Source organism: Manacus vitellinus, unplaced genomic scaffold (assembly GCF_001715985.3).
Source record: "Manacus vitellinus isolate BGI_N305 unplaced genomic scaffold, ASM171598v3 scaffold_7_pilon, whole genome shotgun sequence".
Classification (NCBI taxonomy): Eukaryota; Metazoa; Chordata; class Aves; order Passeriformes; family Pipridae; genus Manacus; species Manacus vitellinus.
This window is the reverse complement of record NW_021940813.1, coordinates 10889847-10915238: the sequence shown is the minus strand read 5'-3', so window position 1 is coordinate 10915238 and position 25392 is coordinate 10889847. Positions and strand designations below refer to the sequence as shown.

Here is a 25392-nt window from a genome sequence, read left to right as displayed (position 1 = left end):
TATTGGCACAAAGCAAATCTACTGGAAACTGCATTATCACTCTAGTTACTGTTGTCTGGTTTTAATGTTAAAGATTATTTTGAGCTGAGTTCCTTGTTTAGTCAGCTGGAAGCAAAGTAGAGATAGACTTCTGAGATTCTGGAAAGGCCTGATTTTTTTTCTGACTTAATCAAATACAGCATAGTTGAACAGCACAGCTGAAAGGATTCAGCCTTTCTTCGATCTGAAAGTTAACTGATATAACTGAGGGAGAGAGTGACATTTATAATGCTTTATTACCTTTTAAAGTATAGGTACACACCACTTTCTTGAAAGTTTCAGGGTATTCATTTAAGTTGCTTGAACTTAATATGTTGTGGGGCTTCTTACCATTTTAACTTGTATGAAAACAATTACTCAAATTTGAAGAGGTCTTAGGGACACTTGGAGGTCCTCCTTTCTTCCCTTTCTTCCTTTTCCTTCTTTGCACTAAATAGTCATTATTTGTAAAGGATGGTATTTTTTGTAATGCTTTTATCATAAATTGAAATAATCGGAGTCAGGAATTTTGTTTCTAGGGAAATAGTATCTTAACCTAAAGATTTTGTAGTTATTCAGTAGAACTGTAAACTAATCTGTATAGTTTTAACTACAATAAGATGGCTGACTTCACTGTTTTTCTCAGGATTCTCCTGCCAATGGACCAAGAGGTCTTTTTGTGGGAGACCTTGTCACTAACCTACAAGACTGCCCAGTTTATAATGTGGAAGACTGGAATTCCTGTCTGGGAGACATTTCAGAGAAGTCACAGGTCGGCTACTGTGTAAGTGCAGCCACCCTACAACAATTAAGCTTTCCAACTAGAGGTATGACTTTAGGTGCTCTCCTCATTATTTTATGTATTAATTAATTTATATTTTAATTTTATCATGTTTAAAAGACTGTTTTGGATTTAGGATTTGTTGTTGGAGTCAGATTTCTCATGAGTCAAGTCTGCTATCCCATCTTAAGCAGTTACCAGTGCTGTTTTGTGAAATCTGAAAGTGAGGACAAGGTAGACAGAAGAATTTCTCTTGTTTTTCAGTCATCCTGTACAAATACCCTGTATGATCTGAATAATAAAATTTGCCTTTTCAGGATATTGCAAAACTTGGTTATTATCAGTAATGCAATTATCTCCTCTATTTTAAGTTCCGTTAACTTAAAATCACTCAGTGATCTTTTGCAGATGTAAACTCCACGCATTACCTTACAGCTTTGATCAGTGTGACATTGCAAATTGTATGGCTTAACCCAATGATGTGCTTTATTATGGTCACTTCTTCTGATGTGTCTCACTAGACTGGTTTTGTGTCATTGCCCATAAACTCAGTTTTGTCTGGATTGCACATATTGCTTCTGGAAGTCAGTCTGTTTCCATTTATACATTAGAGTGCTTGTTGCTATAAGGGCTTACCCCTGAGAAACAAAAAAAAAAAGAAATGTGAACTGAACTAAACCAGAACAATAAACAAAAGTTAAGTAGAACAAAAAAGAACAGTCAAGTTAAATTGGCTGAATGTCTCATGACATGCCCTAAAGCTCTCTAGACTTTCTTACATGCAAGCATCCATGGAAACTGAATTCCAAAGGTAAGGGGCTACTGCTGAGCAAAACCTGTATGATGCTATTCAGAGCTTTAGAATTTTCACTGCATTTTTCCATCATACTGGAAATAAACAGGAGGTCAGGCAACTCGACTACCCTTGTTTGATGCATTGTAGTACTTTTGTGAAACTGAAAAGGTAATTTTTTTTTTTAGTATGTAAGGAAAATAATCTTACAGCTGGAACTAAGATAAATATTTAAACTGGAAACTAGTGGAGTATGGGTAAGAACCTGCTTTTAGAAACCTGACAGTTTGGATTATGCCTCTGAAGAGGAGGGCAACTTTGGCACATGCTTTCAGCTGGGCAGGGCTGGTAAGAACCAATTCTCAGGCACTGTAGGTATATGTATGCTGAGGTTCTGCTGTTCTCTGAAATGCAATTTCAGAGTAATGGGTAATAAAACTGCATATTCTGCAGTTGAACCAGTCCTATTTAGATTGAAATACTAGAGGCTTAATACTGGAGGCTTGGTATTGCTTCCAAGCTTGGTTGCTTTATTGTGTTAGCAGCCCTTTGTCCCCACTGCTGCCTTCTAATCAGACTAGTCTGTCTGCATTTTTGGAGTCATAAGCCTCCAGCAGTGAGAAATATTCCTCTGAAATTAAATGAACTCTGTTTGGTCTCTAGCAGCTGTCATTTATCAAAACCTTGACAGTTCACAACTTGACATAAATACAGAGTATCAATAAAAATGTATATAGCAAATGGACCCCATCTACTTGATCATAAAACAAATGGAGAGTAAACTATCTGAGTATGAAGCTAGACAGAAAACAATGCTCCAAGGACCTTCCTGAAATTAAAGTGTTTTCAATGTAGTTTATAAGGAAACTAATTTCATGGTCATTCACTGTTCAAAAATCTATGTGGTTTCTTAGCCTCAGGGTACTTGAAGGAAGGTTTGTATGGTACAGTGCTTGCACCTGTAAGCCCCAGGCATAAAGCTCCATGTTACTGCTCTCCTAAAGAAGGTACTACAGTTGCTGTTATACAGGTTCTTATAGTGACCATTGTTTAGTGTGTGTGTTTTTAAGCAGTTGTTGCACAGTTAGTTAGGCTGCTTTCATTTAAAGAGCATCTGTGCAAAGATTCCAAACTAGTTAAATCATGGTTTAAAACATCGTTTATTCACTGCTGCAACCCTCAAGGTTTGAAAAGCCTTCAGAATTTGAATCTTGTAAAGGCTTTCACATTTTACAGAGTATATTTTGGACCTTGTCATTTCCATAGCCAACCAGTGACATCAGTACAGTAGTGGCTACTATGCCAAACCTTGATGCAAGTTGGGGGCAATGAATAAAATGGTTTTTGTAACTCACAATGCTCAAAACCCTGCAGTGGTAGATGCCCAGTATCTCCAGGAGATTTATTAAGATGAAAAAATCAGTATGTAACATTCACACACATTGGTGGTAAAACTTCTTTTTAGTTGTGACTGAATGTCAGCTATGCTGTGTGAATTACTATAATTCTCAAAGGCTGCAGGATGGTTGTTTTGCTTTATTCAGAGATTAATTTTTTTTCAGGATGTTACTATAATATCAACTATTTGCTCTATCCCTATGTTCTTTAGTCTACAGAAGACTCGATGGCACAGTTGAATGTTGTAATAACAGCAGCCTCACAGACATTTGCTTTTCATATAGCAATAAGTTGGACAGCCATCTGGTAAGTTGCTTCAACTGCTAATTCTCTTTGGTAAATCTAAAATTATTTAAATTAATTAGTAATATTTACCAACATTTATGCAGCATGCTCATGTGCTTAAAAATATCTACAGTTTGTAATAAAGGTATATATGTATATTATTCTCCCCATTTACAGCTTAAAACCCCACAAAATATTAATTATGATTTTTCCCATGATCAATCAGAGAGTCTCTGGAAGAATCATAAAAAATCTTAAGAGCCCTCATTCCTTCAGGCAAAAAGACACCTAACTGATTTTCAGTATCCTGGATGCAGAACTGGTGAGAAAAAAACAACTTTTGAGAAGAAGGTGAAATTGGCTTATTTTAGTGCTTCAGTCTTTAAAGGTATTGAGCACCACAGGCAAAGCAAAGCAGTGGACTACCTGTTCAGTTATTTTGTTTGAAGTCAGTAGTGCTGCTTCCTAAGTTAAACAAAAAACATGCAGGAGAAAGTCCTAGAAGTTGCCCAGTTTCTCAAAATGAGGGCCACTATTTGATTCCTTTTTCACCATGTTCATTTTCTTGTCATGTGAAAGTTTTTCTCAGCAGGATTTTGACTTACTTCCTTCAAAAGAGAATACAGCAGCCTTCCAGTGTCTAAAGGGGCTACAAGAGAGCTGGGGAGGGACTTTTTACAAGGGAATGTAGTGATAGGACAAGGGGGAATGGCTTTAAGCTGAAAGAGGGCAGGTTTAGATTAGATATGAGGAATAAATTGATGCCCCATCCCTGAAGGTGTTCAAGGCCAGGTTGGGTGGAGCTCTGAGTGACTTGGTCTAATGGAAAGTATCCCTGCCCATGGCAGTGGGATTGGATCAAGATGACCTTTATGGTCCGTTCCAACCCAAACCCTTCTATGACTCTATGAAAATACAGAGATGTTTGTTAAAATATGTTTCATATTGACAGTGATGGAATATTTCTGTTGGTTCTCTTTACAAGAAAAAGAGCACAAGTATCAACTGTGTAAACTTTTTTACACATACCAGTTTGTTATTTTTCTGATCTCTAGTGATAAATACTCAAAGAAATTCAAGTAAGTCTGTTCCAAATCTGCTATGTTTACAGTTTCTGTGATGGTAAGCTTCCCACTCCAGGGTGTTTCTGTGGTATTTAACCACTAAGAATTGAGCACATTCCAGTGGTTCATTTGAAATATGTCAGTAACTGGTAACATCCTGGAGTTCAGCAAGATTTGATAAATCACTATCCCACTGAGCTTTGACATTCTTAAGCTCATAGCTGCTACTTATGAACAGAGAAGAAATAAAAGCATCCAGAAGCCTGTGACCTTGTGACTTTCAAGTGTCCTTAGGCTGGCTGTGAGTTTTTTAACAATTATTTTACATAGTCTTTGCAGTGCTATGCAGACTATTTGAAAGTGTGCATGACCTCTCCCTGTCATTGGAATAGGAAGGGCTTGTATCAAGCTTAATGGCGAGTGTCTGACACTCAGGCATTTCTGGGGAGTGTAATGATCAAGCTAAAAAGTCAGAAATCACTTTTTTTTTTGTCCTAAGGTAAACAGTAGATTAAGAACTTTCCTTGCTTGTGTTTTAAGAACAAAAGGAAAAGTGTCACTGAGCTTTTACAAGAGACATGAGGGGGAAAACCAATTTCCTGTTCCCTTCTGCTGTACTGTCTTTGGCCTGTCGGGAGTAAGAAAGATCTGATCTTTCAGACTGTAGAGTGGTAGAGTTATAGGTAGGAGTTATAAGGACACAGCACTGCATTAAGTCCCGTGTTCATCTTAGTTGAGAATAGTTTCTTAGCTATCACACACCTGGTAGGTTTGTTTTATTTACTGAACATAAGCTTTTGTTCGGCCAAACGAGGTTTTAGATCAATGAGGACTACAACTTCTAATACAGGTAAGTCACAAGTATGTTGATGCAAGCTTCATCCATTAGAAACCACTGACTTATGTTTAGATGCCTTCATTTTTTGTTATGCAGGTGTGTACCTTTCTAAAAATACTTTGCTTTGATTTTGGTGTATGTGCACACCCTTTCTTCCTCACTAAATATGGAGTAAAAGGTTGAATATGTATCAGGTAGAGGTTCTTCAGGATTTGACAAAAAAAAAACTAAGAAAAAAATCAGATTTCAGCTCTTCATGGGCTGATATCAGTGAGGCATTTCTTTTCTCTAAAAAGGAATATTTAGTTCTTTTATTCTGATCCCTTGGTAAATACCTTTAACTTTCATAATCATTTCAAATGCCCTTTGCAGCATGCCTGTCTGCCAGCACGAAAAGTTATTGAAGCCAGCAAAGTTTGTCGAACCAACATGGACTGCCAGAAGCACTTTGTTCCGAGCTTTTGTGTGACTCCTTCTTTGGAGAACCAAACAAGGCTAATCAGGGTAAAGCATCCACCCCATATTGACATGCTATATGTAGGACACCCCATGCATCTTCAGTACACAGGTTGGTATTATTTATTGAAGCAGTTTAGCAAAAACAATCTCCAATATGGTTTCCTTTGCCTGGCTGCTTGAACAAGGTCTTGGAATGTTTGTCAGTTAAATTGTTTAATGCAGAATCCATTTCTTGTTACAGCCAGTGGAGAGACATGGACTACTCAGGCCTAAAATGAAATGTGCACAGTGCAATGAGTTATGAAGGTAATAGAAACCATATGTGATATGAGATGGTTGTTTTTTTAGAAAAGTGTGAAAGGGCTATTTCTAGAACAGATCTTACTCAGGTTAGTCATAGGAATCAGATACCTGCATTTTCCTAGCACACAAACCTCTCAAGAGGCTACTGTAAAATCTGTAGGCATCTTGCTCTAGCACCTTGCTTGAAATATTAGCATGACTGCTTGAAATATTAGCATGACTGCTTGAATCACACCTAATATGCAAGTATCAGTGGCAGATTCCCATGACTACAGAGCCACAAGTATTATCACAACATAGTCTTTTCCTGATTTATTCTTTTTTCATTTGATTACCCTAAATTAAATAACATATAACAGTTTAGTTCCTTACTTTGAAATTCACTGTGGCTCTTCTTTAGGCAAGCTTATGTACTTGAGCCAGGTATATAAGTAAACAGTAATTCTGCTGCTGGAGAGAGTATGGAAAGAATGAACAAACTTATGAACGTCGTACTTAGTAGCGTGAGTGACACGGTGAAATTTAGCTTCAGACGGGTTTTAAAAGGTTTTAAGTGTTAAACTACTGTCCCTTCCTGTGAGGAACCTACCTGTTCCTCCTAGTCAGCTGTACCTCTCAGGGTGATTTTACTTCAGACATTTGGAAGTATCTCCTTAGCAAGGCATTGTACTTTTCTGAATAAACACTGGAATTAGGTACAAAAGAGCTTTATAAACAGTGATGAAATCTGGTAGTGTAAAGCCATTAACATTCTTGCATAACATATTTTTAATTAATCTATCAGTCTTTATCTTTCTGTGCTGGTAATTTGATAATGTGTGAGGAGGTATTTATTTCAACTTTTTTTACAATATGCCATCATTTAAGCCCCGAAGATGGTCTTTTTGTTTATTTCTGGCCTCTTGCCATTTAAGAGGAAAACATTGTTCACATGTGTGATATCAGCACACAGTTCTATATTTGTTGACATCTATTCCAAGTGGAGCAACGTATTTTAAGAAGAGAGTTTTATAACTATATAGAATTAATTTTCTTGGTCTCTAACAATACAAATTATCAGTATTGTAGAATAATTGATGTTATTCTCTTTTCCAATATGTTGGAGCACTGGAGTTTTGGTCAGTGTTTCCTGCTGAACAACAATTCTGCAAAAGAATTGAACCTATCAGTTGGCCAGAAGTCAGAAAAGAATGTTATTGCATCTAAAGAGGTAGTTCTACTTTAAGAAGTTACTGTGTGAAAATACCGTTTGCATACACATGTAGGAATATAATTCTAAAGTGATTTATTGTCCCTGGGAATTGTGCATTGAATGTATTAATTTGAAAGCTAAAAGCTTGACTTTATTACAAACTTTGCTGAAAATGCAACCTATGCTTTGTGTTCCCCTTGGAAAAACATCTGAGCTAAAATTCTAAAATCCTGGCTTGGGCAGCAGATAATCTACTGTACCATCACAGAGTTTCATGCATCCCAATGAAACAGCTTCTAAATATTTCAAACTTAGTTTTGCACTGTACAATACTGTCTGGGGCCAACAGGTCTGGTGCGTTTTTGTTTGTTTGTTTTTTTTTTTTTGTCAAATGTGACTAACCATTGGTATGGTTAGTGGTAACCATTTCTTTATGGCTAAGAAAGGAAAATAACTTCCTCCTCTACTGCATGACTTTTGAAATTGGAATGTGTTTTAGAGAAATGCCTTATTCTTTAGTGTGATCTTTCTGCCTGCAGGGAACATTACTTTTTAGAGTGGTGCTACATTTAACATGTAACATGACATGAGAGTTACACTAGGGTGTATTATGTCTTTACTTTCTCTAGAAATGCCAGTAATGTTTGAATAACCTTCTAAGGTTATGCATTTATTATTTTTTACTTAGGCTTGTAATGTTGTCATGATAGTCCTGATTTATGGTGAAGCAGTAGTTATTTCATATTTCCATTTGAAGGTAACTTCCAGATAATGTATTTTTAAAAATGTGTATCCATAATAGCTACTTAGAAGAAATAGACTCTACAGCTTATTTCTATTAAATATTTGTTTCCTCAAATTAAAATATCCTAGCAAAAATATTTTTTGTTGGTTTGGATGCTATATATAGCACTTATTTCCAGTATTTAAAAAAAATCTCTGGAAGGAATCATAATCCTAAATGAACCTAAAGCACTGGAGATTTGGCCAAAACTAAAACGGAAGGAATGATTAGGAATACATGTTGTTTGGGACAGACACATTGATTAATCCTTTTAATTAGCATTCCTTCTGTAAAAAGTATTGAATGTAGTCCAATATAATTCATACTGTCAGTTTAATACACATGGTATTACTCAAGACTTTTAAACTTTTCTTATCGCAGGCGGTTATACTCTAGAGGCTCTCCCTGTGTTGGACAGATGATATGTAAGACTGAAATGGAGGGCCCTGTCAGTACTACCATGTAACTTTGCACTGTTTCTTCTTTATTATGTGTGAAGGTTTTTATTCCCTCGTGATTTCTGATACTGCAAAATTTTTGTTTCTTTCTCTGGCCCTTGTTGGTTGGAAAGAATCTGGTGACTAAGGTTCATATCTGGAATTCACACTACTTGAGGAAACATCATGTCCCTGAATGTTACTGTTGCCCATCAGGGATCAAAAACTGTGAGATTTCCTTCAAGAAAAGAAGATGGAACTTACTTAGGAGATAACTTCCTGATAATTTCCCTGAACTGGACTCCTACTTCTGTTGTATTTGAGTCTTCTTAAAAAAAGAGAAAAAAAAGCCACTTCCTGGCTTTGGGCATGTTTATCAGTAACAACAGCCATAATCCATGATGAAGGTCTTTGTGGTCCAGCCTGTTTTCTCAGTATTTCCATGCTTGTTCACCCTTACCACTGAGGATGGTCCTTCTTTGCTTTTAACCCATACTTAAAGAATTACATGTGTAGTTCTTTTGGAGACCACACAGAAATATCTCATGCCATGCTGTCCGTCTCCTCTATAGCATACATGCCCTTTCCCCCATGAAGAAGTTTTGAAAAGCTCTTTGGTCAACCTAGTCTCCCAGTCACTTCTAATTAAAATTGTATCTGTTGTGCATTCTTCTTGATATTTGCCAACACCATCTAGCATTAGCCAACAAAAGAAATGTTATTTCCAGGTCAAAGAATTGTTTAATTAGAGTGGGAAAACAATGAGTGTTTTCTCTCACCCAGGATCATTGCTGTTCACCTCTTCCCAGCAGTGTCTTTTTCAAGACAAGCCTTTTGTTATTCCTAGGAGGACAAATTTGCCTACTGCCATTAGGTTTAATCCGTTACAACCACTAAATTCATTGCCTCATATTACAGTGACTAGAGCTCAGTCCACCAACTTCCTGAAGAGTTTCTTTGTGTTTGGAGTTTGCTTCGGTAGCAAGGTTTGGAGTTTAGATCCATGTCTAGTGGCTGTTGGTGACAACAATTTGTTGTAACAACAAGAGAAGAAGATTAGTGATCCATTCTCAGTGTAGGCACAGCTTCAGATTCAGGGTGGTGACTTAGTGGCCATTAGTCAAGCAGCAGTTAGGGTTTTGAAATTACAGTATATTGGAGTGTGTGTCTTTTGAAGCCTTTGAATATACTGGATGCCTCAGCCATTTTGCTATTTTGGCTCATGAACAAGAGGTCAGATCCGATGTTCTGATACCAGCCTTCAGCATGACGAGTTTGGATATCACTTGACCGGGATGTACACACAGACTGGGTAATGGGAGGCTGGAGAGCAGCCCCGCAGAAAGAGATCTGAGTGTCTTGGCCGACGGCAAGTTGAATATGAGTCAGCAGTGCCCTGGCAGCCAGGAGGGCCAACCGTGTCCTGGGGGACATCAGGCAAAGCATCACCAGCTGGTCAAGGGAGAGGATTGTCCTGCTCTGCTCTGCTCTGGGGCGGCCTCACCTTGAACATTGTGTGCAGGTTTGGGCACTACAATATAGAAAAGATATGAAGCTATTAGAGGGTGTCCAGAGGAGGGCAACAAAGATGGTGAAGGGCCCGGAGGGGAAACCATTTGAGGAGTGGCTGAGGTCACTTGTCTTGTTCAGCCTGGAGGAGACCTCATCATGGTCTACAACTTCCTCATGAGTGGAACAGGAGGGCCAGGCACTGATCTATTCTCTGTGGTGACCAGTGACAGAACTTGAGGGAATGGACTGAAGTTGTGTCAGGGGAGGTTTAGGTTGGATATCAGGTAAAGGTTCTTTGCCCAGAGGGTGCTTGGTCACTGGAACAGGCTCCTCAGGGCACAGTACCAAGCCTGACAGAGTTCAAGAAGCATTTGGATGATACTGTCAGGCACATGGTGTGATTCTTGGGTGGTCGTGTGCAGGACCAGGAGTTGGACTTGATCCTTGTGAGTCCCTTCCAACTCAGGATATTCTGATGCTACCGAGACACTTGTGTGATGATTCTGTTCCTTTTATTCAGACAAAAAGAGCTGATCCCTGAAGCTGTGGGTCATGTTTCTGTCAGCCCAACCCCTTCCCTGATGAGCCCACCCTCAGCTCTGTCCGGAGGGCTGGGCCAGCAGGCTTGGGGGTGGACGAGGCTGTTCCTGTTGTGGCTGGGGCTGGGTAGTTTCTGCTGCTGCTGCAGTGCAGCTGAGGAAGGGCTGGGGAACAAGGACAGCTCAGGGATCAGATGTGCCAGTTTCTTAGGGCTGCTACAGTGGTGGGTCAGGTTCAGATAAACTGTTCAGGCTTTCTGGGCGGGAGATCAGACCAACACGTTCCTGCCGGTCTCCAGAGAGACGCCTGTGGAGAGAGGAGGTGGCTAAGTTGCAGGTGGGACACGGGGACTCTCCTCCACAGCAGGGCCCAGAGCTGACAAAGCTCACCACCATGGGTGGAGCTGTCAAGGTGAATACCTGCACCTCAAGGCACCACTAAGTAGGGGGATTCCTCCAGACAGGTTCACTGGTCAGCAGCAAGTGCCAGTGCATGTCTTGCTTTTTAGAGCAGTATTATCTCTCACTCTTTCTCATCCTGACCTTGCTTTGCCTCTGCCTGTTGGTCATGGAGGCTACTCTTGTCCAGGCAGGCTCAGTTTGAACAAACACTGGCTCCAGTGCAAGCAGGCTCCCCAGGAGAAGACCCAGGAATTAAAAGGCAAGTTAAAGCCTCTGACAACAGCAGAAAACTCAACAGAGTTTTATGGCTAGCCACTAACTCACTGCTGCACAGCAGCCTGACTAAAAATGCTTTGTGGCTGTGAGCAGCCTTTGAAGGAGGCAGCGGATGTGGGGGGATTGATGACTCACCGTTTTCTATCACACCACCAGCAGATTGCAGCAGTACACAACAGTATCCCAACTGGCACAGCAACCAGGACTATCACTATGCCTATCATACAGCCTACTCCACGACAGAAAATACTTTCAATGTGCTGCTCAGCTTTGGGAACACGTGTGGTCGTTGCTACAGTCACTTCTGCAGGAGAAATTCAAATGTTAGCACATCCTCTGCACCACTTGTAAGCTTGCAGTATGTTTGATACCACCAGGACATTCTCTGTTTCCCCCCAGTGCTGGTGCCTGGAGGCACACTCCCATCCTTTGGGACAGGTTGTCCCTCTGAATGAAACTCAGATGGTCAGGAGGAGAGCACAGAGGGGAGCATCACTGCTTGACCAGTCACTCTTTCGAGGGACATGGACAAAAACCATCCCTGCAGCAGGCAGTGCCACCCGCAACTCTCCCTCCCTGATCTGACTCCCATACCACAAGGGGATGGAGTCAGGCCCTCTCAGGAGACACTTGAGCTGTGCTCCCCCCCATCTGCCTTTTCTCCAGCTTGGGCACCCCTTGCAGCCGCTCCCAGGTTTCAGGCTGTGCCTCTCACTTAGGGACCTCAGCAGGACTGCTCAGTACCTGAGTGCTCTGAGCCTGTTTTAGGAGATTTTTTGGCATTTCCATTGCGTTCTTCTCCAGATTTGGACAGCACTGCCAAAAAGCAGAGACAGTTAAAGCCTCAGCATGGCTCAGGATACAGGAGGATGGGAAGGTTCCCTCTAGGTTCCCTGCCCAGTGTGGGAGCCAGAATATTGCTCTGGACCTCAGCTCACGAGAGGGATCCTTCTCTGAACTGCTGTTTTGCCTTGGGCCTCTCGTTACTCAGGGCAAGCTCTGGGATGAAGCTACAGTGGGAGCCACATTTGTGCAAGAGTCCCGTTTTTCATCTTTTGTGGAATTTGATCCAGATGTCTTGAAACCAACACACTTTTTAGCTTGGCTGCTGATGTGATGTGCAAGAGCAGGCACTGGGGGAAGAGCCTGCTGCACAGCCATCCTGATGGCTGACACCAGCTGACCACAGGACAGCAAGTACCTGGCCATGCCAGTGGCTGGCATTGGCTATGGAAGGAGCAACTTGCATTTCACATGGAAGGAAGATTAAAAGGTAAATGCTACTTCCTCCAACTAACTTACCTGTGGGCTCACGCTTTTGCTTAAGGACTCGAACTGGCAAAGATTTCAGCAAACCACCAACCTCGGCATCTTAAGGAAAATTGCTCATTAATAAACTCTTGACACATTGCTGATCATTATTCTTTCAAAGAAAGGGACATTGAGAATCTACCTGCAGGCTCTAAGGGCTCCAAACCATCTTTCTGCCAAGCTTCCAGAGACTCTTTTAGAGAATCAGCTAGAAGCAAGCACAAAGAAATGTTTCCATTGCATATTAGGGTCTTCTGCCTTTGTGAACAGAAGCACTGGAAGGGGGTCAGGTAAAAATGTGAGAGCCTGATGTCAGTGGATTGCCAAAGCTGCAGAGGAGGACCTGGGGACCTCTGAGCTGGCAGTGCAATACACCTTTAAGGCGATGTGCAACAACCTGGAGGAGCAGATGGACCCTTGAGACTCTCTTACCAGGAGAGTGCTCACACAGAGAAAACCCTCAGTAAAGCACTGGAAGAAAAACCCAACATCCACATTTCTTGGTAAGAAGACCTCACTGGCCCATGAAAGGCTGCACTGGTGCCACCAGCTGACCTGCTTCCTGCAGTTGCCCTGTAGCAGCCTGAGCAGCCCTGGCATGCAGAGTAGTCAGGAGGATGAGGAGGAGGAGGTGGTGGACAAGGACCATGGTCCCCCTCACACCCACTGCTACTGCTGTTGCTGTCGCTGCTGCTGCTGTCAAGAAAGGGGCTGAGCAGTCGTTTCTTTGTCCCAGTGCAGCACCGTGGGGCTCTGTGACCTCATGGCCCTAGAATGACCGCAGAGCTGGGGCAGGGCTGTGTGGGGAGCTGCCCTCCCGGCTAGGGGAACACATCCCATAGGGCAGCTCTGTCCAAGGGCTGGGATGCAGGCCCCCCACAGCAGGATTAATTACACCTTCAACAGGTTTGCAGACAATGTCAAGCTGAGTGGTGCAGTTGACACACCCAAAGGACGGGAAGCCATCCAGAGGGACCTGGACAAGTTCAAGAAGGAGAACCCATGGGAACCTCATGAGGTTCAATAAGACCCACTACAAGGTCCTGCACCTGCTTCAGGGCAACCTCCAGTATCAAGCTGCAGAAGGTTATAGTGTCTTCCTGGTTAACAAGTGTAACTTTTAAAATAAGGCTAAATAAGTATTTTAATAAAATCTTGCATTTAGTTGAGTAAATTTGTGTGTAGACTAGATGTCAAGGAAAAATTTTTTTTTCTTTTTTTTTTTTTTTTTTTTTTTTTTTTTTTTTTTTTTTTGTTGTTCAGCTGGTTTTTTTACTGTAGTGGCTGACACTAAATACAGAATGTTTCAAAGAACTTCTTAGCGGTATCTCTGATAATCAGTGGCTTGTCATACAGGTTTTCTTCTAGAAATGATTAGGTACAAGGAAGAAGGAAGGCACTGGAACATAGGTTGCCCATTGAAGTGGTGGATGCCCCATCTTGGTAATATTCAAGGCCAGGTTGGATGGGGCTTTCAGCAGCCTGGTCTAGTGAAGGTGTTTCTGCCTATGCCAGGGAGGTTGGAACTAGGTGATCTTTTAAGCTCCCTTCCAACCCAAACCATTCTATGATACTGTGATTGACTTGGATGCCTCTGACTTTCTGAGCTGGGTGGTGTCCTGGATTTCTGTCTGTTTTGTTCTTTCCTCAGTAGTCCAACAGATTTATTTTCTCTAAATCAAAGATTGGTCTTAAGCTGGAAGAGGCAACATGACTTTTAAGCACAGCGGCAGTTTTGGTAATGGAAAGTTCTCTGCTTGTTGCCACACCAAACCATTCTTTTTTTGGGACTCCTTGTTATATATATCTCTCCATCCCCATAGTATGCTTGCTGGCTGGATTTACAAGGGCATCTGTTAAAAGAAGAAAATGTCTTCATGTGACTGAATGGACCAGTTCCCTGCCTTATGTGCCTTTGGAACTACTTCCCCTCACCTTTGTTTCTGTGTCCTTGAATTCTTTATTGAACTTGAAGAAATCTGATCTACTCTTAACTAAGATATAGTTAGCAACATTTCTGAGTTTGAATAACATTTTTGGTATGTTATGTTCCCAGTTTTCTCTTAGCCTATGCTTTTAAAATTTCTGTAAGGGTGGGTTAAATTGTTTCTTTCCCAAGAGATGTTTGTATTGTGTGGGATTTGAACTCTTGCTTTTGCATATCTCTGTGGAGGTGGTATTTCTTATGGCTATAACTTTTTCCCAAGTAGGTAGGGAAAATTCACATCCAAAGTCGTTCCTTAGGGACAGAAGGACTATTGTTGGTACTGTTCAAGTTTATTCTCAAGGTGATTTTCTCTCTGCCTTAATTTACCTTAAACCCTTCCTTCTGGGGATAAGACTCCGTTCTACTTTCCTTGTATAGGAAAGGTGTCTTACTTCCAGCTGTCATAGAACTAAGGTTTCTAAATGATCCCTGATGCTGACAGACTCAGACTGCTGTTTACTTTGAAAGACTGTAACAAGACTTTTTATGAGAGAACCTGAATGGAGCATCCCTGTACTAACAAGGTGTACTCTGGCAGGTCTCAAGTTACCTCACTTTTCTTTGAAGAACCTCTCAAGAAACATTTGACATACAGTAAACTGAAGGTTCACGTACACCTTCAAAGAACAGTGTGTACAGTAACAAAGTATTTCAAGATCATGTTGTGCTTGACGTTGCAATTTTCACATCACTGTTTATAGGAAGGATGCCGAGTTCCATGTCTCGGGTGTTTAAGTTGCATTAAGTTATATCTTGGAGTCACTTATCATCTGAGCACAGAAGATAAGCTACTTATGTACTGGCTAACTGGTGTTGTGCAGTACAGCTGTGCTTCACCTCGTAGCCTTGGCTTTCTCAGAGGGACTCCAGAATTCTGCTCCCCATCTGCCCCGCTCCTGTATACCATGAGCTCAGCCTCAGGTCAGGGGGAGCTTCTCCAGGTACTGCAAGAGAAGAATTTTCTGGCCTTTAGAGAAAATACACATGTGCACCCGCAGTATACATGTGTACTGCATATGTTGAAAAAGTCTGGTAGCTATAATATCTTTCTTTGAAAAGAACTGAAATTACACAAAGGAGTCTTTATGACTATAGATGTACAGTTGCCTCTGAAAATATGTATTTTAGATCTAGTTTTGCTGAAATACTAATTGTATTTTGTGGAGTGACTTTACTATGATAGTGACTTTACTATGACTTTACTATGATATGTTTAAGAAAGATTTAATGGCTGCACTCTTGTGAAAACAAAAAAAAAAACAACCAAACCCATATTTAGACTGGTTATTCCTCTTTGAAGAAGGTCATTTCACATCTGATGTGTCTGCAAAATTATAAGCTAAAATTCGTAATGTTATAACCCTGGAATTACTTTTCATGCTTTGTGTGTCTTTATATTTTCATTTCAGTAAGTCTCAGCAGTTTTGTACCACGACAAAACTTTCTAAGCATCGATCTGCCTGTGGTGATAGAGACGTTTTGCAAGTATCCTTTAAAGTATGTTTGTTCTTTTAAGGCAAGAAGAGAATTGTTCAGAATTTAGTGACCTAGCAAAATTTCAGTTGGATATCATTTTAGACAGGATGCTCTGAAATATTTCTGTAGAGTTTTGACATCTTTATCTCATCTCTCCATTGATTATTGTCCATGTGCCAAGCTCAAAATGAAATCTCTCACTTTGCTGCGCTTAACAATATATTTCTCGTCAGTGCTTTTTTTAACTCTTGAGGGTGAGCCTTAACAAATGTGACCAGAAGGTGAAAGTAAGTCTGAATTTACAGCAGGACAAATAAGATGTTCTTGCTAGCTTTGGTATGTCAGAGTTTTACCATTTTTGTGTCATTAGACTGAACTAAATAACAGGGTATGGTTCTTTTTAATTTTTTCTTCAACAGAAAAACAAAGCATATTCAAAAAGCAGGATAGTTCAGTTTATACATTCTTGTTAATGAACGAGAGGATACATATACACATGTACAAAGCTTAGTAGGTTTGAATATAGCTAATCTAAGAACTCTTACCTTAGAAACTGAAATGTTTATACATGACTATAGAATAATTAAACTGTATAGTTCAGTGTAGTCCATAGAACTAGAGTAAAGATAAACATAATCTCCCCTTTTCTGGGAACATACAAGGTTCACGCTGCCCCAGATGCTTTCTGAATCATATGTCTTCTTGCCTGGCCATTTAAGATGAAGGTGGGTATTGCAGTTAGGAAGCCTTTACCAACAATAAAAATTGTCTACCCGTGCCTCATTCTCACGTGCACACACACGTACAGAAATCCACTCAGCTTTTCTGGCTAACAGGTAAGTAGGAGAGATAGGCCAGATTTCCAATTATATTCTAGTCATTTACTAGGGAGTGTTTTGGAAAATATTCCTAATCATGATTTCATACTTGGGTCATAGGTCTAGAATACCTTCTTACTTCAGGCATGGTGTCAGAGCTGTAATCTTCCTCCAAAACCACATAAAGCAAGGGAGGAAGATGGGCAGCATCAAGTGTGGTTTCACTGTCTCCTGTTTTTATTCAAGTTGTGAAGAGTGCAGGTTGTCTAAATATGCCAACCTAGCACTTAAAAAAAATAAAGATCTGCAGAGGCAATTCTCTGAGCAGGTATGTTATGGTGTAAAGCTCATATTTTACTCATATAATTTCTGTGAAACGGAATGGCAGCTAAAAAAAATAACCCTCATATGTTTCTCTCTGCATACTAGAAATAATATGATTATATATGCTTTATATATATATATATTTATATTTTTTTTACATTTGCTTGAATATTATTCATGAACCTTAACTAAAGTCAACCAGATATCTAATTTCACTATCAGGAGCACTGGCAGTTATCAATGCTGTACCCTGCTTCGCTTTGGATGGTCAGTGGATATTAAATTCGTTCTTGGAAGCCACACTGAGTTCCCTCATTGTAGAAAAACAAAACAGAGAACTTGTTGGTTTTTTAATTTTGCTTGCTGGTAGTGCACTTTTGGCTGCCAATGTTGCACTGGGACTTTGGATGGTGACAGCACGATAGAACATTGGATACACTTCCATCAGTTCTCAAAGTACACAGAAATAATGAATCCATTGCCTTTTAAAACTTGTCCTGTACTGAGACTGAAATAATTCCCTTAAAATGATACAGAAAGAACACTCACTGGTGGCTGCTGTTTTAATTTAAAACTGTACAACATCCTGCCTGTGGTCATGAGAAATCTAATAGAACTAAGAACCTTTTTATTTCCTCTTTAAAAACTGTAATAATTTTGGAGAAATTGTAAAGTTTCACAGGAAAAAGTTAGACTTCATTAATTTAGGTCTCAAAATAAGGGAATTATTTGGCCTCAAACATTTGTAAAGTGGGAGAAAAAAAAAATTCCAGCTTTATAATTTGAATAATTGTCAGAAAATCTCTGTGGGCTCTGATCATTTGTCAGTCAGTGTAGTCTTGACTGTCTTGTTTTGGTTTTTTTTTAATCTGATATTCTACCAGACTGGATTCTAAGAAGCCCTAAAGTCTGATCTCAAAATGGTGAAAAGCTAAGCAAATGCTTACCATGTGTTAATGGGGAGACAGTGGCAATATGGGTTAGTGGCTTTCCTTTTCAGCTGGCCAAAATGACTGGAGGAATGTTGTCCTCAGGATGTAGATGAGAAGTTCCAGTGTCTGCTAAAAATGAAGCATGTGGGAGGATAACAAAGCCACACATCTGTTTCTTAACACATTCAGTTCAGCTGAAGTTTTTTTAAAGGCAATATTTGTCAGCAATAGCTACAAGATAACAGAAATTTAGTTTCTGAGTGCTGAAGTATACTGTGCACAATTTTTCCTAAGTGATATGTAATGTTTGTGTTGTTTTACTCAGAAAAGAATCCTGTATTCTACCTGTTTACAGTTAAAAGTGAAACCTGTTGTTTTTATGATGTCTATCTTCTGATGCTATGCATGTAATATGTACAGTAACTCACTGATGGCTTTCTCTATTTCAAAGGGTTGTTTTCCTTTGGTAGGATTCATTCTGTTCAAAAATAGTTAACAAAGATATTTAGTTGAAGCTGGTCTTGGATCAGAATTATTTAGAGGAAGAATATGATTGTGAATTGAACAATTTAAACATTTTGCTTTGCTTTCTGAAATGAATACATGAAATGAAATGAATACATGAAATATCCTTGTTCTTAAATGAACAGTGGAAGAACAGTTAGTATTTTGCTGATTGAAGTATGTCTGACATACTTTGAAGCTCTTTAAGTCTGTAATATTTTGTACCCAGTAGGATTATATATTGACTGTCATGTCCTCTTATGATATATTACCTAGTCTATAAATCAGGTTCAGTCAGAGGCTTGTCTCAATATAGGCTGATATTTAAACAAAAATGCTCCAGTTTGGGAGCCTAAATATTTGAAATATGAAGTTTTTGAAAAATATGCTGCAACTTCTGCCTCGTACAGTGCTCCCCGTAGGAGCTGCTGCAGCCCAGACTTCCTTTACAGAAATGGCCCTTCCTTCACCAACTGAAGTGGAACACAAGCTCATGGATACTGGCCTGCAGGGAGTACTGAAACGTTCATGACCAGGTCAAATACATTTTTTTGGCACTAGAGGTAAAAGCCTGGGTAATTTTATGAATGGGGCTGAGCCCAGTTCCAGGTGCTACTGCTTGGATTCATCACTGATGTTTGCATTTTCCCACCGATGTGTATTTTTGCACAGTTCCTTTCACACTTAATTAAGATGTACTCCTTTCTTAAGATGATAGAAGGAGTAGTGAGACCCTATGTGTTTATTTGTTGCTGGCTAGTTTACTCACCTCTCCAGCGCTGTCACAGGCTGAGTGGACCTCTTGAAGTTCACCTCTGTGGGGTGGCAGGCCTGTGCTGCCCATTTTCAATCATTTCAGCCCAGGCATATAGGCACAGATCCTGGTAAGAAAGAGTAAATCCTCCAGTCAATCCAGTGTGAGTTGGTCCCTTTGGGGGGACTGTTAAAAGTCACACAAAGTGCAAGAAAGGGTAAAACAAACTATGCCCTGAAAGTCTAACTTGTAATCACTCCTGGAAACATACAGAGGTTTCAGGGGAGCAGTTCTGATGGACCACTCTGCCATCTCTCTCCATGAACAGAATAGGAGCAGCCTGGTCTTTGCACAAAGCCTGGCTCTGAGGTTCTGTTCTAGAGGCCTGCTCTCTCACATAAGTGACTGCTTACTGATCTGAGCTCTTCCTTTCAGTGGCTCTGTGTCTTGTCCAAGCTACAGTGCAAAAAATTAATTTGCACTTAGGAGTTTTAATGGAATTTAGTAAGACAGGATATTTACTTTCAAAACGTGACGTTTGATACTTTATATGTATGACTACAATGGCTTGTGACAATCTTTTAGCATAGTGCTTCTCATGCAGATGTAGGCAACAGATTTTAAAAAAAGTTTCTGAATTAACATACACAAATTACATCTGCTATAATGAGGCCAGCAGGTTGTTCCTGGTTATTTAGTGTGCCACCAAAACCATGAAGTCTTATCAAAGGAAATTAAATCCAGTTTACTTAGTATAACTGTGACTTTCGGTGATTATGTAAAGTAGAACTTCAGTCTGTGTCTGCCCTCAAGATCAAGAAGAGGGTGGAGAAGACATTGGTCATGGTTTTAGCAAAACAGACACACTGGTATGCTGTAAAGGCCCTAGATATCTTATATGGAAGAGAGACTACTGGAAGTGTTTAAAAATAATTCATGAGTCCATTTCTCCACAATCTGGAACTCTACTGAATAAGGGTCGATTTAGGTGCTTTGAATCAAGACTTCAAGCAAACTGGGCATGAATGGTGACCCAGCACATCTTAAATTACCTGTAGACAAAGGTAGTACTTAAGTTGGACCTCTGTCTGGAGAAAAAGTTGTTCAGTGGACCCATTTCATTCTCCTGTAATCCTAACATAGGGATTACATTCTCATAAGCATGTGCCATGCATACAGTTATTGGGAGGATTTTTCCTGGGGTTTTGGTTGTTTATTTAGCACAAAAGGACACAGTGATTTCTGTGTGTTGGATTTTTACTCTGGAGTATTTGTGATGTTTCTTTGTGTTTGTAAAAATAGAAAGGAAGCCTTTCCTTAAAATGAAATCTTTCCACTTCTTATTCTAATTAGCCCCTCAGAATCTTCAGTACAAAATCCATCAATGTAATTATATGGCATATTGACTGGACTATAGAACAGAGCACTCCTAAAGATTGGATGGCTACTACTATTTATGTATATACTATGCATTTTAAATCTGTATCAGATGGAAAAAGTAATGTCTAATATTCAGAAATGTTATATGTATCTTTTACATGAAAATTGCTAGAAAAATTCCATCATTATTATCACTGTTCTGCTTTGTTTTTTATGAGATTTTTTTTATATCAGCAAAGATTTACATAGCATGTTCTGATAATGCAAAATACAACGTGAAAATGGCAAACTTCTTAGCATGGGGGATGTTACGTGCTCTTTGCTAATTAGGAAATTTGAACCAGCTTGCTTCTGTACAAGTTAAATGAAAGAGGCTTCACTAGAAAAAGTATAGACAAACTTGCAGATTAGTTAGCTCAAATTATGAACCACAGTGGAAAATTTGTTAACTCATCCTTTTTATTTAGAATGAAACAACCAACTATATTGACAGTTACTTTTTCCAGGGATGGTTCTGCATTTGTGGATATGTATGTGTATATATACATACATTTTTATAGCAGATACATATACAGCTGCAGGATGTATTAGTACTTTTTTAGGGGTAACTTACAACAGTCCTCCATATTCTGCAATGTAGGCCTTTGTTTTTCTTTTTCCTTCTCTCTATTAATTCTCTCTGTGGCTTTCTCTGGATTTTAAAATACAAACTATGTTGTTCTCCCATAACTGATCTTAACTTTGTTAACAGATGATAAGTGATGGGGATGTAACAGCTGCATGAGTTTTGTTCAGTTGATGTTTATGTTTCTTAGTTTCTGCGAAGCCTCAGCTACAAGCATGGTAAACACAGATTTTTCAGGGCAACTAAAAGAGGTCAACCTTGGAATCCATCACTCTCTTAATGCTGCTGTTTGTGCTGTTCTGAATGATAACTGGGATAAGCAAGACTGTGTAGAGTATACTGAAGAAATAAAGTTTTCAGGACAGACCTCCCCATAGCAGTCAGGGTGTTTCAGCTTTCTTTGAGTAAGGATATATTTTTGTTCAGTTTAGCACATCAACAATCCCAGTTTTCCCAATAGTTTCATATACATTTTACATGACGGCAAAGACTGACCTGTAGGAAATATTTTTAAAATAAATTAGTATATTGTCTTCTATATGAAAGATCTGAATTTGTGGCATTTATGACAGATGAAGCAGGGTTATAAAGGTTTATGTAGCCTAGTCTGTATTTAATTGTTTTAAAAAGATGTGAGTTAAACTCCAGATATAGTTATTTGTAAAATATGCATTCTGTACATCTGCATTCAGACCAATTTCCACAACTATTCTTGCCTCAGCTTTGTTCTTGTACTCTTGTGAGTAAGGAATCTGAATTTTAACACAGGTAAGATCCAATATTAGTAAGTATTTTATATCCTCTTCATCCTGAATTTCATGTAATGCTTTATATAGATTAGTTATTTAATATGACAGAGTTACCTGGGGTATATTCCCTGTATTAATGCAGCATTTGGGAAGCATTGTACAAGGGACTGCCAGGAAAGGGCAGCTCTGTGACTCCTGTTTCTTGGACTCCACCACCACCATCATGTGAAGAGCAGATGGCAGTGATTAAGGGCAGTGAAGAACTTCAGTTTATGGCAGCTTTATGAAACCTTCCCACTGCTGTCCCAGTGTGAAAGGACGGGAACAAAGAGCAGGATATGACACTGCAATTCCATTCATTCCATTTACATTGTCATGAAACCTGAAAAGAACTTGTAATTAACATTTCAGAGCACGAAGGTACAGTTTTCCAGCCCTTCACTGCATCATTCAGTGACTGATGATGAAACTTTTTAACACTGTGTCTTTCCATCGATAAATATGTGCTGAATAAGTAGTATGAGTAGTTGTAGATCATTTTGTAAAACTGACCTGGATCTTTCTCACCTCTAGATGTTCGTCTTGGGATGGTTTCTGCAGCATCATAGCGTAATTGACCTTTGTTGATATTAGTTTGAAAGGTTGGAGGTTATTTCCAAGCCATCACTAGAAAAATCTATTTCCTTCCTTCCCAAGTCATTTGTTAATATTTTAAATTCCTCTTTCCTTACATAACTTTGCTTTTAGATTTCATATACTCAGATGGTCTTATCTGAAGCCTGTCAGTGGAATATGTATTGTTTTGAAATTCACTGTGGAGTTTTTTTCCTCTACATAGCCTTCTTTTTCACACTGACTCACAGCTGTGGAATGTTAGATTTCTAGACCCTTTGTTCCCACTATGCATTGTTCATGATCATGTTTTTTTTAAAAAAAAGGGAAAAAAAAAGAAAGCTTCATTTTTAAAATGTCAGCTAACAAATATATGGAACACTGACTAATGTATTGTGGTTTTGTTTTGCTTTTTTTCTCTATTTAATCAACCAAACAATAAGTATTGTTTTCTATGTATGATAAATGTATCCTGCAAATAAATTCATTGTTTGATTATTAGTGTGCTTAAATCTGTTTTTAAAAATAAGGTAGAGTGACATAATCCCTTATTTGTGGCAATTGCCATATTCTCTCATATATTCTCATTCTCTTCATTTGTAATTCATATTCTCTCTCTGGGTACTGACAAGGCACCCCAAGGTACACTGTCCTTTTCAGTATCTGATCACCTCCTAAAATAAATAATAACTGTCACTTTACTTCCCCTTATTTACCAGCTTATCACAGTAAGAGTTGCAATATTTGACACAGGATACCACAGTGAAGGTAAGTGAAACCACTCTTCTGGCCAGTCCTATGTGAAGGACTTAAAACGTCAGATCTTCAAATGACATGAAGGTGATGTTATGTATCACAACCTTTGATTTGTATATACAGGCCAGAGCTGGGCACATATCCTGGCTAGTTCTGAACAAGTTCCTTTCAGTATCCAGGTGCACCTGGGACTGGGTTAGGACAGTGTAACTGGGTAGTTCAGCTTTATTTGAGAATGGAGTGTTACTGATCTGTTTCTCCAGGAAGCTCATCTACAGTCAGCCAGGTTATTTGTACTGAGAACAGAATTGTCCTTTGTTGCTTACTGGACAAGCTGTTACTTTATACAAGCAGAACTGTTTCAGCAATCGTGGCTTTGTTCCCAGATAAAAGATGGCCATGAGGAACGGGCACAAAGCACAGATGGGACACACTGGTAGGATTTCCCACATAGGTCACTGTGCAGTTTTTGCATTTTTCTGAATACTTGCGTGAAGCACTTTTTTTGCAGGTTTTTTTTTTTCCTCTTACCTATGTGAAAGGTAGAGACAATAGCATAATTTTTTGCTGAAGCATTTAAGCTTCTAAGAGAGTTCTGAGATTTTTCAGTTGATTTTGAAAATATTATCCCTTATTCTGATTATGTATGTTCTGTAGATATCATGGAAAAAAATCCATGATATCCTAATGTCATCTTGAGGAATGTTGCCTTAATCACTAATACAGATTGAGGATAAGATTTAAAAAGAAATACTGTATATATGAGTCTTATTGCTGTTAACTTTTTATGAGCTTAATATAATTCTTCCTCTGATCATACCAGTTTGGACCATGAAGCAGAAGCATTCCTAAACATCTTCAATAGATCTGTATGCACTGAACTCACTTAAACTTTTTTTTTAAGAATTTCTATGACCTTTTGATGTGAACTACCCAGTGAAATACAATTTAAGGTTTGATTCTAATGTTGTGGTAGTAAGCTGGGAGAATGCACAACATTTATAAGCACCAGTCACAGAGACTTCTGCTAAAATTTTCCCTTTTTTTACCTCAGAGAGATGTGGGTCTAGTATTTACTTTCATACTTTTAAGGCTCTGGTGTTGTTGAAATAGAATTGGATGTTCTTACCAATTATGTGTCATATTCTATACGTTCATGATTAATTCTACCTCTTTTTAGTTCTTTGCAAATATATTAGTGGCTGAATACTATCTAACCACCACTTCTGAAAGTCTTGAAAACACATGGTTGTACATCCTTTTTCATTCCCCCTCAAAGGAATCTTTCAAACCAAAAAGAATAATTTTTTTCTCTCCTTTTTTTTTTCTTTTTGTTATTAAATGTCATCTTTTTTACTTGCTATTGCATTGCAAAAGTTCCTATCTTTTTCCCTTTTCATAGCTCTGTGAGGATCTCTATTAAAATATTACCAGATAATTTTTTATAGTGTGAATTTCTCCAAGCCAGCTGAATTTGATTCAGTTACCCACGCAGGCTTCTGGTGTGGTCTGAGATATCCTAAGGTGTTCTTGGGTTAATAACCTGACTTGAAACAACATTTTGAAACTCATCCCCTACTCGTCTCCCTTTGTCTCCTGGTAGATAAGTCTTAGGGTTCTAAGACCTACACATGGGGCTGGCAGATGTGGGTGAGGCCCAACTGGAGATCAAAGACATTCTGGACCAGCAGCTGGATACTTGGAAGGACACCTGAGGGCATTTTGATCACACCAGATGCTTATATGTGGGCAACAAATCAAGCCACACTGACTCCTTTTCTTTCCTTGCTTTTTTTTTCTGTTTGACTTGTGAATTACAGTAGAATATGAGGCTTTTTGAGTGAATTTGACATAAAAATACATCTAATCTTTTCTTTTTATGCATAATAGCATGATACAGGCTGTTCTATAAAAGTCAGGCTAGCAGACTACATGCATTCTCCTCCTGCTCTGGACCTTAGGCCTGGAAGCAGCAGAAATGAGTATTGCTGCCTTTCCTACAGAAAGAAAAAGGAAGGCTTATAGGGAAAATTCCATCTGTCTCTAGCTGTGAAGGCACCAGGTGGAGACAAGGCTTTGTGAG

General features: G+C 39.2%; 1 protein-coding gene and 1 long non-coding RNA gene across 5 annotated transcripts in view; one reads left to right on the top strand and one right to left on the bottom strand.

Moving 5' to 3' along the window:
• MBTPS2 (membrane bound transcription factor peptidase, site 2) overlaps positions 1-23054 on the top strand; it is a 40089-nt gene extending 17035 nt beyond the window's left edge. Inside the window, exons 7-12 of one of the 4 annotated variants that reach the window (XR_001922145.2) lie at positions 665-802; positions 3202-3296; positions 5550-5745; positions 5878-5942; positions 15789-15864; positions 17200-17225. Coding sequence is in view for 2 of the 4 variants with exons in the window: in XM_018084236.2 (XP_017939725.1) it covers positions 665-845; positions 3202-3296; positions 5550-5745; positions 15789-15864; positions 17200-17422 (771 nt within the window). In the remaining 2 variants the exon portion in view is untranslated. Of the gene's footprint in view, positions 1-664; positions 846-3201; positions 3297-5549; positions 5746-5877; positions 5943-15788; positions 15865-17199 lie in introns of all 4 variants that reach the window. The other 3 variants (XR_001922144.2, XM_018084237.2, XM_018084236.2) reach the window with 3 other exon arrangements.
• LOC108641615 lies at positions 10365-11895 on the bottom strand. The gene is made up of 3 exons (XR_001922147.2): positions 11826-11895; positions 11217-11385; positions 10365-10710 (listed from the first exon to the last, which is right to left on the bottom strand). It is a non-coding gene; the product is annotated as an uncharacterized LOC108641615 (long non-coding RNA).
• Positions 23055-25392: the final 2338 nt, after the last annotated feature.